This window comes from Nannizzia gypsea, genomic scaffold (assembly GCF_000150975.2).
Source record: "Nannizzia gypsea CBS 118893 supercont1.3 genomic scaffold, whole genome shotgun sequence".
Taxonomy (NCBI): domain Eukaryota; kingdom Fungi; phylum Ascomycota; class Eurotiomycetes; order Onygenales; family Arthrodermataceae; genus Nannizzia; species Nannizzia gypsea.
This window is the reverse complement of record NW_003345199.1, coordinates 84,848-96,184: the sequence shown is the minus strand read 5'-3', so window position 1 is coordinate 96,184 and position 11,337 is coordinate 84,848. Positions and strand designations below refer to the sequence as shown.

Here is an 11,337-nt window from a genome sequence, read left to right as displayed (position 1 = left end):
ATGGAACCGGGAGGCGATTTCAGCCGGAATCATACGCTGAAAATTGCAATTGTTGGTGTTGGCCTGGCTGGTGCGGCTGCTGCATTTTTCTTGAAGTCGTATGTCTCTTATTGTCTCTCTATCACTAGTTACTATTATTGGCAAGCTGATTAGTTACGGCAGCGTCCCGAATATTGAAGTACAGCTATATGAGAGATCCAAGGTGCATAGGAAAATTGGGGCGTAAGTCTTGACACATCACATCTCACTCCTGGCCTCAGCGGTTACTGTCCATAAAACTAAGCAATCAACCATTACTAGGTGGCTGGGCTTGACACCTACAGCACAAAATCTCCTGGAACAAATTTGTGGTGAAGACAGTGTGGAATCCATTTGTGCCCGCACATATGGAAAGCCTGTCAAGAGGCATTGGAGAACCGGTGAAATACTTTTCCAACCAGAGCCGGTGCCAGACAGTCTTACCAAAACAGAGAAGCAAAGGCTGCGGGCCACGGCCAACACTGTTCGTCAAGACGTGCATCGGATTCTCCTTGATGAAATTCCGAGGGAGCAGATCCATATGGGAATGAAGGCCGTCGACTTTTCTGTGCACGATGGCAAAGTAACGGTGCTCTTTGAGGATAACGGCCCAGTTGAGGCTGATCTGTTGATTGTTTCTGACGGAATAAATTCTGTAAGGTCTTCCAGCTCATATTGTTAACTAAACCAGTGATGATTCCGGGGCTGATTAGTTGCGCATAATTGATCACATGAAGAAACTTCGTGCAAAGATTTATCCCGATATCAAACCAAGGCATCTGTAAGTTTGTTTTTGATCAAGATCCGTGGCGGGTTCTTAAGCTGTGCGCGAATTATTATAGTTACTAACTTGTTAGTTGTTCATAGCCCCTGTCTTCAGTATATCGAAACGTTTGACAAAGCAGATTTGATAGCGGCTATCCCAAATTTATCCGATGGTGTGACCCATTTCATCAATGGTGATATGCTAGCATTTGTTGGCGATATGGTAACTATTAACTATATCACCAGCTAAAAAATTACCCACTTCACTGTAAGTAATTTTCTAATAACTAAGTTGATGGGGTCATCTAGGGCCAGAATCGCGCGGGTCTTATCCTATGCTTACCAACTGACCCTAACGAGGCTGGATGCTGAGGCTGGGCTGAAGGAGCAGGGGCTAGAAGGTGTAAGTTACCATTGCCTTGAGTGAAGGAAGGACTGGGATAAAGGGATTCCAGTACTAGTACAAGCATTAGCTTCCCATTGTCTAAGTCGTTAGTTAATACATACCTTATACATTTCCCGTAGATATTCCACTATTAAGCGCTTGTTAGGACCAAGTAGTTACCTCCAAGTTCTCGACCATTCTAAGAATATGGGCGTCTTCCGTGAGTCTTCACAGTAAAAAAATATAGTAATACTTGCTAATGAGTTAACTAGCAATTTCGCGGGAAATTTGGCTAGAGTCTTTGATAACCCAAGGAAGTGTTTGTTTTGTCGGCGACTCGGCTCATCGTACGTTGTTATACTCTCTCCAACATAAAGCCATCCAGCTGATGTTATTACATGGATATAGCTACGGGTGCAGCATTGGGTGCTGGATGCAGCTTTGCATTTGAGGACTCAAAAACACTTGGCCTTTCACTTAGCTACGCTCATACTGTGGCTAAGCGGTGGTCCCCAAAAACTGTCAGGTTTGCTTGTAAGTCTCACAATTGGTCGAATCACTGAGACGGTAACTAATTAAAACTAATTATGCCCACTAACTAGTGGATTTGTATGATGAAGCACGACGCTCCCACCTACGAAAGGTATTCAGATTACTGGAGAGGGAGGACCTGAGTTACAGCGGCATGATGAAAGACGAAGCAACGCAGGAAGATGAGAGAAGGGAAAAGGTAAAGGGTACCTCATGGTTAACAAATTTTGATCCTGATGTTGATTTTGCAGCGGCATGTGCGCGACTGTCTAAGAGTCATAATTTTTGAACTATTAAGAGAAAACGTGGAATTCTTGTTGGGGAGCAAAGTTGCGGCTGAAGTTCCAGTGTAACTAAGTATTGGAAGTCATTTAAACTCACTGGTTAACTAGCGGCGGCTCGGGCCGCGTCCGATTCCGCCTCAACGCTCAGTAAGTTAGTTCGTTAGCCACAAATTAGTTACAAGCCAAGGCTCATTTAACCTTAAACGCATTTGATGTGGTTGAACCAACCATAGTTTACCTGGTAGAGTATTCAAAGTTAGCTAGATAGAAGGTAGAGTCAAATAGTGCAGAGTTTAGAGTGAAATTGGTAGATACGATTGAACTAGTTAACATTGCTTTTTAGTGTGACACAAACTAACTACCTAGGTACTTACCTAGGTAGTTAATCATAGGAATACCAACGGTACGGAGTAGTTAACTAACTAGTTATAGCTAACTTAAATAATGGTGAAACGCGTCTCCATCCTCACCCTTTCGCAGACTTCCAGAGATGCCTCCTGCTCACCCTCGAATTCATTAGATAGTATGCAATCCAAGTTAATTTGCCTGACTTTAGCGGATCGGGAACGACGTCTCCTCTATTCCAATGATAGAAGGAGATTGATATATGCGAAGCCAAATTGGGGCATCGCCGCTTCAGCTCAGCGCATACATCGTCAGAGTTGAATATTCCTCCCTTCGGAGTTGGAATAAACAAGATCTGACTCCAGTATTGATGTCGTTGTAAAAACGGCTGGGCGAGGATCCTAGCTCGCTCTCGATCACCAACGGCTAGGAGGAGGCTGAGACCGATATAGTCGACACCATACGTGAGGGCAGTTGCCTGGAAGGACTGGATTCCCGGTGGCCGAGGGTTGATCTCAATTAACCAAGCACTTGGCTGAGGTGCCCCATTTGAAGCTAACGACTGGATAGGACGGTACTCAAGATCAAGAGTGCCATTGACTTTGACATATTCCATTGTGGAATGTTGCATTCGAGCCTCCAAATGAAAGATTCTATCTCTGAAGCCCAGTTGCAGGAGCCGCTGGTGCAACGATTTCTCAATTATCTGCAATTCCTGCTGGGGAAGACTAGATGGCAAGACATTTGCCTGCTCTAGAAAGGTTCCGTTGGGCCCTTCTTCAGCTGATGTAGGGAAGTCATCAGAGGCCTCAAAGAAAAGGACCTCTCCGTCAGCAAGAACAAAGTTGGCATCAACTTCTAGCCCGTCACAATATGGCTCCATCAAAGCATCATTTCCACGGACTGTGATGATAGCGTGAATTGCATTTTCCAGGTCGTAGAGATTCTGCACCAAAAAAACGCCTTCAGACAGAAACCCTGCGACTGGCTTCAGAATGAGTGGGAAGAAAGCTTTACCTTCATCGATGATGGACTTTGCTGCATACAAACTCGATACCCTATAAGCTGAATGGCCATCTAGTAAACTTGTCCGAAACTTGTCTGTGGCAACCTCGAAGGCCTCTGCTGGTGCAAGCGCAATACCGAGTCTCTCCGCAGCTTTCGCCGTTGCTGCAGCTCGCGGATCAAACCTGGTAATAATTCCGTCTATTTTATGTCCTGAGACCTGAATTGCCTCAACGATACGGTCCGATAGGCCCTCATCAACCATCATGTCAATGATGAGTAGGTCTTTATACCAAGACCGGTACTGTGCTTGGCCAATCCAATGACCGGGTCGTTCCACCACTACCAGGTCAATAGCAAGTGATTTTGCAGCAGAGTACAAAGGCTCCCCCACATGGGGATCATAACGACCATCCACTAGAGCCAAAGTCCGGCGGCGATCTGGATGGGATGATGGTAGGATCCAAGCCATTGACAAGCGCTGAACGAGCTCACTGGTGAGAGTAGCAATGTCGACATCAGGGTTGATGGTAAACCCAGCAGCTGCTACTTTCAAAATCTCAGGGAAGAACTGAAACTCATCGGAGCCGGCTGTTCGTTTGATTGATTCAAAGTCAAATGATTGACCAGGGTCAGCAAATGTGCTCACTGACTTTATACCTGGCAAATCAACCAAGCGTAAGCTGACAATGTCCGCTCTTGCGATTTTTCCAACAGCACATGGAATTATAAAACCCAAACAAAGAGCTCGAGTGTCTGAGACATGAAGTAAAGTTCCTGAGAAAAAATTGAAACGGCGGGGAAGTTTCTCAGGTTGATATCTGTATTGCCATCGAACGAAAATTGGACACTAGCTTGACTGATGCTGACTGATGCTGACTGGGGAGCTGGGTTTCTTCAAGTTCAAGTCTAGAGTAGCGAGCTGCCAGACTTGGTGTTTAGCAGGATTGTGTAGCTTGTAACTGGCATTGAAGTAATCTAAGACCGAAATATGTTTATTAAATCCACGAAAGGTTTAGATCTGATCATTACGACGGCAGAAGGAGCTCAGCTAGATCATACATTCAACACAACCAACCTTTGCAACAATCTCTCCTTGTAAAGTATTCATCCCGCCGAAAATAGTGCCTATGTCTCCTGGTTATTGTTGACAAGGAAGATATTTCGGAGTTGAGCGCGCAAACCACTGAAGTGAAGGGAAACGATGTGACTGAGATACAGCCGCAAAAAAGATCATTTCTGGGAAATTCCGCATATGTTGCTCGCTTAAACCGCCGCGAGGCCCTATATATGATTATCGGCGTGTTAGGCTGCATACTGGCAGGCAGGCTGTGTGGTCCCAGCGTAAGTAGCCCTGAGAGAGCAACTCCGTCCCTTGCACGTCAGTTGCCTTGACTAACCCAAATCTGAAGATCATCCGTCATTTTTGCGAAATCTGTCAACACACTCTCCCTTAGCCCAGCATCGTATCTTCTTCATACAATGTCATGGTGGTCGACGATGTATGTGGTTATTGCCGCCAGTGGCTTTCTAGCATGGCTCACACAAGGTGCATGTTTTGCGTATGCTTCCGAGAAGCTAATCCGGCGCTGTCGTGAGCAGCTTTTCCGCAATCTCCTTCGTCAGGAGTTAAGCTTCTTCGACCATACTCGCTATTCGACGGGTTCATTAGCAAACCTTTTGTCGACCGAAATCACCAGTATGACGGGTCTCAGCGGCGCCGTTCTTGGGAGCATATTCACAATGCTGTCCACGCTGGTTGGAGGTATAGTACTGTCAAACATCCTTGCATGGAAACTAGCCCTTGTTTGCTGTGCCACTATTCCCATAATTCTCTTCTGCGGGTGGGCTCGAGTCAAAACACTTGGGGTATTCAGTTCAAAGATGAAAGAAGCGCATATCAGTTCTGCAAGCTGCGCTGCAGAAGCAGTCAGTGAGGCGCGTACAATTGCTGCATTCGGCCTTGAAAACCATGTCTTGTCCAAATACAATGATATATTGGTTGGCCACATTGAACGGTCAACTCAACCTATCATCAAAGCATCGGTTTACTACTCAGCTTCACAGTCGTTTGCCTTCTTATGTGCAGCGCTAGGTTTTTGGTATGGGGGGCGTTTGCTTGGTGCATACGAGTATAACTTACTGCAATTTTTCATCTGCTTCGCTGCACTTATTTCTGGATCACAATCGGCAGGCTATGTCTTTTCCTATGCGCCAGATATTGGTAAAGCCAGAAATGCATGCGACACACTTATGCCATTGATTGGAGACGGAACCCATGAGCCATTTAAGCAGCATCAGGTTACTAAATCATCACAGTCGGAGAAGAGCGGGGTGATTGGGTTCCATGGCGTGTCATTCCATTATCCATCTCGGCCTCAAAGGCAGATCTTTGACAACCTAAGCTTTACCATCCAGCCTGGCCAATTTGCTGCCATTGTTGGACCAAGTGGCTGCGGTAAAAGCACAATCTTAAGTTTGATTGAGCGCTTCTTCTGTCCCAGCGATGGTTATATTACGTTGAATGGAGCTAACATCGCTATGCTCAACCTAGACGAGTATCGTTACTCTATATCGCTAGTAGGGCAGGATTCAGTGCTATATAGCACCACAATTCGTGACAATCTCACTATGGGGCTGCGAACAGAGGTCACTGACGAGCAGCTGATGGAGGCATGTCGCGACGCTAATATTAGTGATTTTATTCTTTCATTACCGTAAGTGACTCTGTTCTTGCTCTTCATCCGAGCCCCTGCAACGAAAAAAAAAAATAGCAAGTACTGAGTTGTCTTCAGGGATGGGCTTGAGACCACCGTCGGCAGCCGTGGTCAGCTCCTTAGCGGCGGTCAGCGCCAGCGCATAGCGATTGCTCGCGCCCTGCTTCGTAATCCGCAAATTCTGCTTCTGGACGAAGCGACTTCGGCGCTCGACGCGAATGCAGAGAAAATAGTCCAGGAAGCGCTGGACAAAGCGGTACAGGGCCGAACAACTATCGCCGTTGCGCATCGGCTAAGCACAGTGCGAAATGCAGATGTCATTTTTGTAGCTGGCGAGAACGGAATGGAGGAGATTGGAACACACAACGAGCTGATTGCAAGAAAAGGGGCGTATTATCGTATGGTGCAGATGCAGAACCTGGGAGATGCCGCGGCCTAGAGATTTGAATCGTTTGATGGAGCGACAAGGACGGTGAAGCAGCGAGGAAGGACATTGCAGCCAGGAAACGATGCTACCATGTATCATAGCTTGCCCATCTGCTTAGTCATTTACGCCCCTTTTATAATCACCCAATAGAAATGCGATGAGTTACATCCAATAGCATATTTTTCTCTTTATTGATTATATAAGTCATGATGAGTCAGCTGTTTATATCATTTTCCGCCTCAGCCTTAAGCTTTTTCAACTTCAAACGTCCGATTTTGTGACATGTTTTGAAACATCAAACTAGTTTACTCAACCTTGTTCCTCGTCTTCATATACTCCGTATTCTTGTCTTCTTCCTGAATCTCAGTCCTGCGGCTGTGATTTTCGATCAGTACTACGCCCTGCTCCTCTGCTGCTTTCGACTGGCTGATGGTCATAAGTCCCCACCTCCCCCACCGAAGAGCTGCTTAGATATACTAGTTATACTACTCTATTACAGACACCAGTCGACTCCTCAGAATGAATGCTAACCTCCATCTAGATTGCACTAAACATCATGCAGAAGCTGAGAGCCCCGGGAACCGGAAATGTAATCCGTAGTTTTCCTACTGCTAACTCGCCTAAACAGCACAGGGGCGAAGATGCAGCTTATTAGCTGGTTAGCGGTCATCGTTGGATCTTCTACAGGAGCACATGGGAATTGGCCATTGACTGACCTTGAGTTTCGGCTCGAGTGCAAGCGGTCATACAAGGATATCTAGGTGTTGCAAGGATGACGATGTACCTTCCATTTTGTAGTGTTCTCATCGGCTGAAAAGCTGTTGAGAGAATACAGGTGTGTGCCCCCTATAGTTACCTCCCTTACATCAAATGTCACACCCTCTGCAACTATATATAAATAATGAAACCACAACTAATAACCATTTGATTACAGTGGGTTATAGAGCGGAATACCTTTCTGATCTGTAAGATGTGATGTCCCTCAATTTTCTTACAGTAACAGGCAAAAAGGAAGACCCGTAGGACAGAAGATCGTATAGTTGCTACTTTAAAGCTTTTGTACGGACTTAAAGGCAAATCTGCTAGTTATGGAATCAGAGATAGTACTTAAGTATCGTTATGGATGGACAATCGCTGGTATTTTGCTAACTCAGTGGGCATCTTGAAGGTTATGGATAGCCCTACTCCGTACAAAATGCTTCTCCGTTAAACCCTGACACAACTAGACTGACACTTGACACTAGAACCTCGTACTCTGTAACCGGCTAACTACCGACTGGCCTGACCGAGAGCCGAAAGAGGCCAGAAACCAGGACCTGGATACCTACCCATACTCCTTTGTTCACCCCCACCCCCACCTCCTCATCACTGCTGCCTCTATCGCACGATAGTGACCTGTAGCATCTCCACGGGATATGCCCTCTGCCAGAGGCCGAGCACCGCCCTCTCCACAGGACTCGGCTCCATTGGCTGTGCATACATAGTTAAAATGACCCCAAATGTGGTTCCTCCCACCCTGGAATACCTGGCCCCAGGCTTCATCTCCGTGAGCCTCGCCTACTCTCGGGCCCGCTAACTAACGAGCCGGGGCCGAACCGGCGATTCCCTGGGACATTTAATCGAACGACAGCTTCAAGGTCGATGAGTTGGAGTCTAATTGTAAAGGGTGGCTTTTGCTAGCTCGACTTGATAACGAGACAAGACATCGTCTGTTCTTTGCCGCCTAGGCGATCGCTTGGCGAGTCGCTAACTAGGTAATTAGTTAACGAGATCAGCGAACGATCGCTGGGCCGACCCTCTAGTTTCTTCCACAAACATCATCGACTATCATGAACATCAATACCCCTTCCTCCACTTCCTCTGCAGGCCCCAAGGCGCTTAGTCCCTGTCATATGCTTGTTTCAACCTTCCCGTTTCTTCCGTCCTCGGCAGAGCGGATCCTGGTCAAGGCATGGACTGACCTTTGGGTGGAACTCCACAGAGTATCATATACATCTGCCACATCTAGATGCTGAGTATGCTGTCCGGCTCTCGGAAGCTTGTCCTCCCCTCAAACGCCCAGTGTAGCCGGCCCGATTCAACCCCAAACTACCCCTGGGAGTCTGGTTAAACGAGCTAGTCGAGTTGTTTTATAGCTGGTTTCCGTCCCCAACCCTCCCCCTTCCCGGGCCGCTGGATTAAACTGGTCATGGCTGGATTTTTTTAGAGTTATAATTCTTGTGCCGAGATTATCCTCAACTACGGGAAAATCCGTCGCCGGTGATACTTATATATAGTATGTGGGATGCACTTTCTCTGGACGAAAGAAAGGTTGAAAAAGCACATAGAAAACACCAACAAGAGGCATCTGATTCAATCTCCCTCCTCCATCTTCGTTTATTTCACTAGCTTTCCATAATGCAATTTGTTGCTGTCCTCGCAGCTTTGGGTGCCTTGGTGGCCCCAGCTGCTGCCTACCCTCATGCTCCCATGAACGAAACTCTTGTCGACGTCCAGCTTACCGCTGTTGGAAACACGATGGTCAAAGCTACCATTACCAACAAGGGCGACTCCGTTTTGAACATGCTCCAGTTTAACACCATCATGGACGAGAATCCTACCCGCAAAGTCATGGTCTTCCAGGACGGTTAGTCCCCTCTATACCTGCTTTTCTATTCAAAGCTCATTATAACATGGGGATAGGTGTCGAGGTTCCTTTCACTGGAATGATGCCACGATACCTCATGAGCGATCTTACCGAAGAGTTCTTTACTACCCTTCCCCCCCAGGCAAGCGTTGAGCACACTTTCGACATCGCTGCCACCCACGATCTCAGTGCTGGTGGAAAGTATGTGATCAGTGCCAGTGGTGCCGTCCCAACTGCCGAGGAGCATAGCACTACTATCACATCCACCGCTCTATACGAGTCTAACGAGCTCCATATGGAAGTTGATGGTGTTCAGGCTGCCGCCGTCGAGCAGGCCATGAACTTCACCCCTGAAATGCAGTCTATCCACGCCAGAGCCCTTGAGAAGCGCACTAAGATTGTTTCCGGCTCTTGCAACCAGAACACCCTCCGTGCCACCATGAATGCTCTTGGAAACTCTGCCCGCCTTGCCCAGGCTGCCTCCCGTGCCGCCTCACAGAACCCTCGCAAGTTCCAGGAGTACTTCCGTACCAATGATGCTAACGCTAAACAGAGAGTAATTGCCCGCCTCAACTCTGTTGCCCGCGAATCTAGCTCTGCCAACGCCGGTGTCACCACCTACTACTGCTCTGATACTATGGGTGGCTGCAAGCCTCGCGTCCTTGCCTACACCCTCCCATCCCGTAATCTAGTTGTCAACTGCCCGATCTATTACAACTTGCCTCCGCTCACCAAGCAGTGCCATGCACAGGACCAGGCTACCACCACCCTCCACGAATTCACCCACAACCCAGCCGTTGCTAGCCCACATTGCCAGGACTACGCTTACGGCTACCAGCAGTGTATCTCCCTCCCAGCTGCTAAGGCTGTCCAGAATGCTGACAACTACGCCCTTTTTGCCAACGGTATGTTAAGCAACCTGTTTGTATTCACCCTTAACTAACATTATATATAGCTATCTATGTCAACTGCTAAATGATATGCCGCCGGCTTTACGATTGCCTAACGTGGCTTTCGTGAGTGAGAAATTCCACTGTATATATTTATTATTACACTTCGCTTTACATATTTCTCTGCTTGGACTAGCTAAGCAGATGTATATATTTACTAGTTAACCATCAATATTATTGGCGGTTGGGTATTTGAATTTTGGACTTACTTATCACTGCAACTTTAATACCGAATTATAATCAAGGTTAAAGTCGGCAGAGCCAGTAGTTTGGGCATATAAGCACCTTATAGGCAACTTTGGATAAAATTTAATTAAGTATAGAGACTAATAGGCAGTCTGTTAGTTATTATTAATTATTATTATTAATTATTAATCTGTCACATAACTAGTGAATACTAAGCCATTATATATAGACAATATTTAGCATAAGCTTAATTTTTCTCTATATCATAAACTTATGTAACAGCATTTTATTTAATTGAATACTAAACAAAATATCAAAGCCTTTATTATTAATCTCCTCTCTCTATGTTTTGCATATCTTACTAAAAACGAATTTTGAGCGTATGCTAATTATCGTCCGCCGTACCTTATAGTATTGACCTACTATTTAGAAAAGTTCTATAATTATAGGTATATGGCTTTAGTTAGCAATGGAAATTATTGACATTGATGTAACTATAGAATAGGGATTAATGGGACAGAACAAAAGAAAAGGCAGAAAGAGAGGGGGCGGAAATGAATTAAGGAGCAATTCAGATGAAAGTACCCCGTACAGTATATGGCCAACAGGGGGGAGGGGAAACAAGGAATAGAGACAGTAAACGGGAAAATCAGCTAAAATCGATTAAGATGAGTATTCTAGTAACTTACTATGCCAAAAGGAAGGTGGAAAAACTTCAGAGGTAATTTTCACGTATATAGGTCAGCTATCGAGTCACTGTTTGGCACTGGCGGTTGATTAAAAGGGCGTCCGGTACCCCGGTCGATTGAGACGAGTTGTCCCTGCGCGGTAACATGTGACTTGATCCACTCATAAAAACGCACGAATCCTGCCCATGACAATTACACGAAATGTCCTCCTTGGAGGCGCTTCGCCAACCATGTCAAGAGAGTCACTCAGCTGTGTCTCAGCCGCCCGCCAGGTTGAAGGCTGAGTTTCAAGGCCAGTGGCTGCTTTGCATTCAACGACCAGGAACTTGTAGATCGTAGTTCTGTGGGTGACTATTCTGCGCGTAACAAGGAAGTCACAACGCAGTCGACTACTGACGTGTCCCGATGA

The 11,337-nt window shown here is 46.3% G+C and overlaps 4 protein-coding genes across 4 annotated transcripts; 3 read left to right on the top strand and 1 right to left on the bottom strand.

Annotated features, from left to right (window-relative positions):
• MGYG_03468 (hypothetical protein) lies at window positions 1–1,988 on the top strand (the record flags this gene model as incomplete). The annotated part of the gene is made up of 10 exons (XM_003173248.1): window positions 1–98; window positions 163–222; window positions 301–673; window positions 732–799; window positions 886–1,006; window positions 1,076–1,186; window positions 1,325–1,388; window positions 1,441–1,515; window positions 1,577–1,702; window positions 1,771–1,988. 10 exons carry the CDS (start codon window positions 1–3, stop codon window positions 1,986–1,988), a joined length of 1,314 nt encoding a protein of 437 aa, XP_003173296.1.
• A 461-nt stretch (window positions 1,989–2,449) lies between these two features.
• MGYG_03467 (hypothetical protein) lies at window positions 2,450–4,444 on the bottom strand (the record flags this gene model as incomplete). Its single annotated transcript, XM_003173247.1, has 3 exons — window positions 2,450–4,089; window positions 4,204–4,311; window positions 4,396–4,444. The coding sequence occupies 3 exons, from the start codon at window positions 4,442–4,444 to the stop codon at window positions 2,450–2,452; spliced, it is 1,797 nt and encodes a 598-aa protein (XP_003173295.1).
• A 371-nt stretch (window positions 4,445–4,815) lies between these two features.
• MGYG_03466 (leptomycin B resistance protein pmd1) lies at window positions 4,816–6,489 on the top strand (the record flags this gene model as incomplete). Its single annotated transcript, XM_003173246.1, has 2 exons — window positions 4,816–6,050; window positions 6,129–6,489. 2 exons carry the CDS (start codon window positions 4,816–4,818, stop codon window positions 6,487–6,489), a joined length of 1,596 nt encoding a protein of 531 aa, XP_003173294.1.
• Window positions 6,490–8,874: 2,385 nt separating this feature from the next.
• On the top strand, window positions 8,875–10,046 carry MGYG_03465 (metalloproteinase; the record flags this gene model as incomplete). The annotated part of the gene is made up of 2 exons (XM_003173245.1): window positions 8,875–9,103; window positions 9,160–10,046. The coding sequence occupies 2 exons, from the start codon at window positions 8,875–8,877 to the stop codon at window positions 10,044–10,046; spliced, it is 1,116 nt and encodes a 371-aa protein (XP_003173293.1).
• Window positions 10,047–11,337: the final 1,291 nt, after the last annotated feature.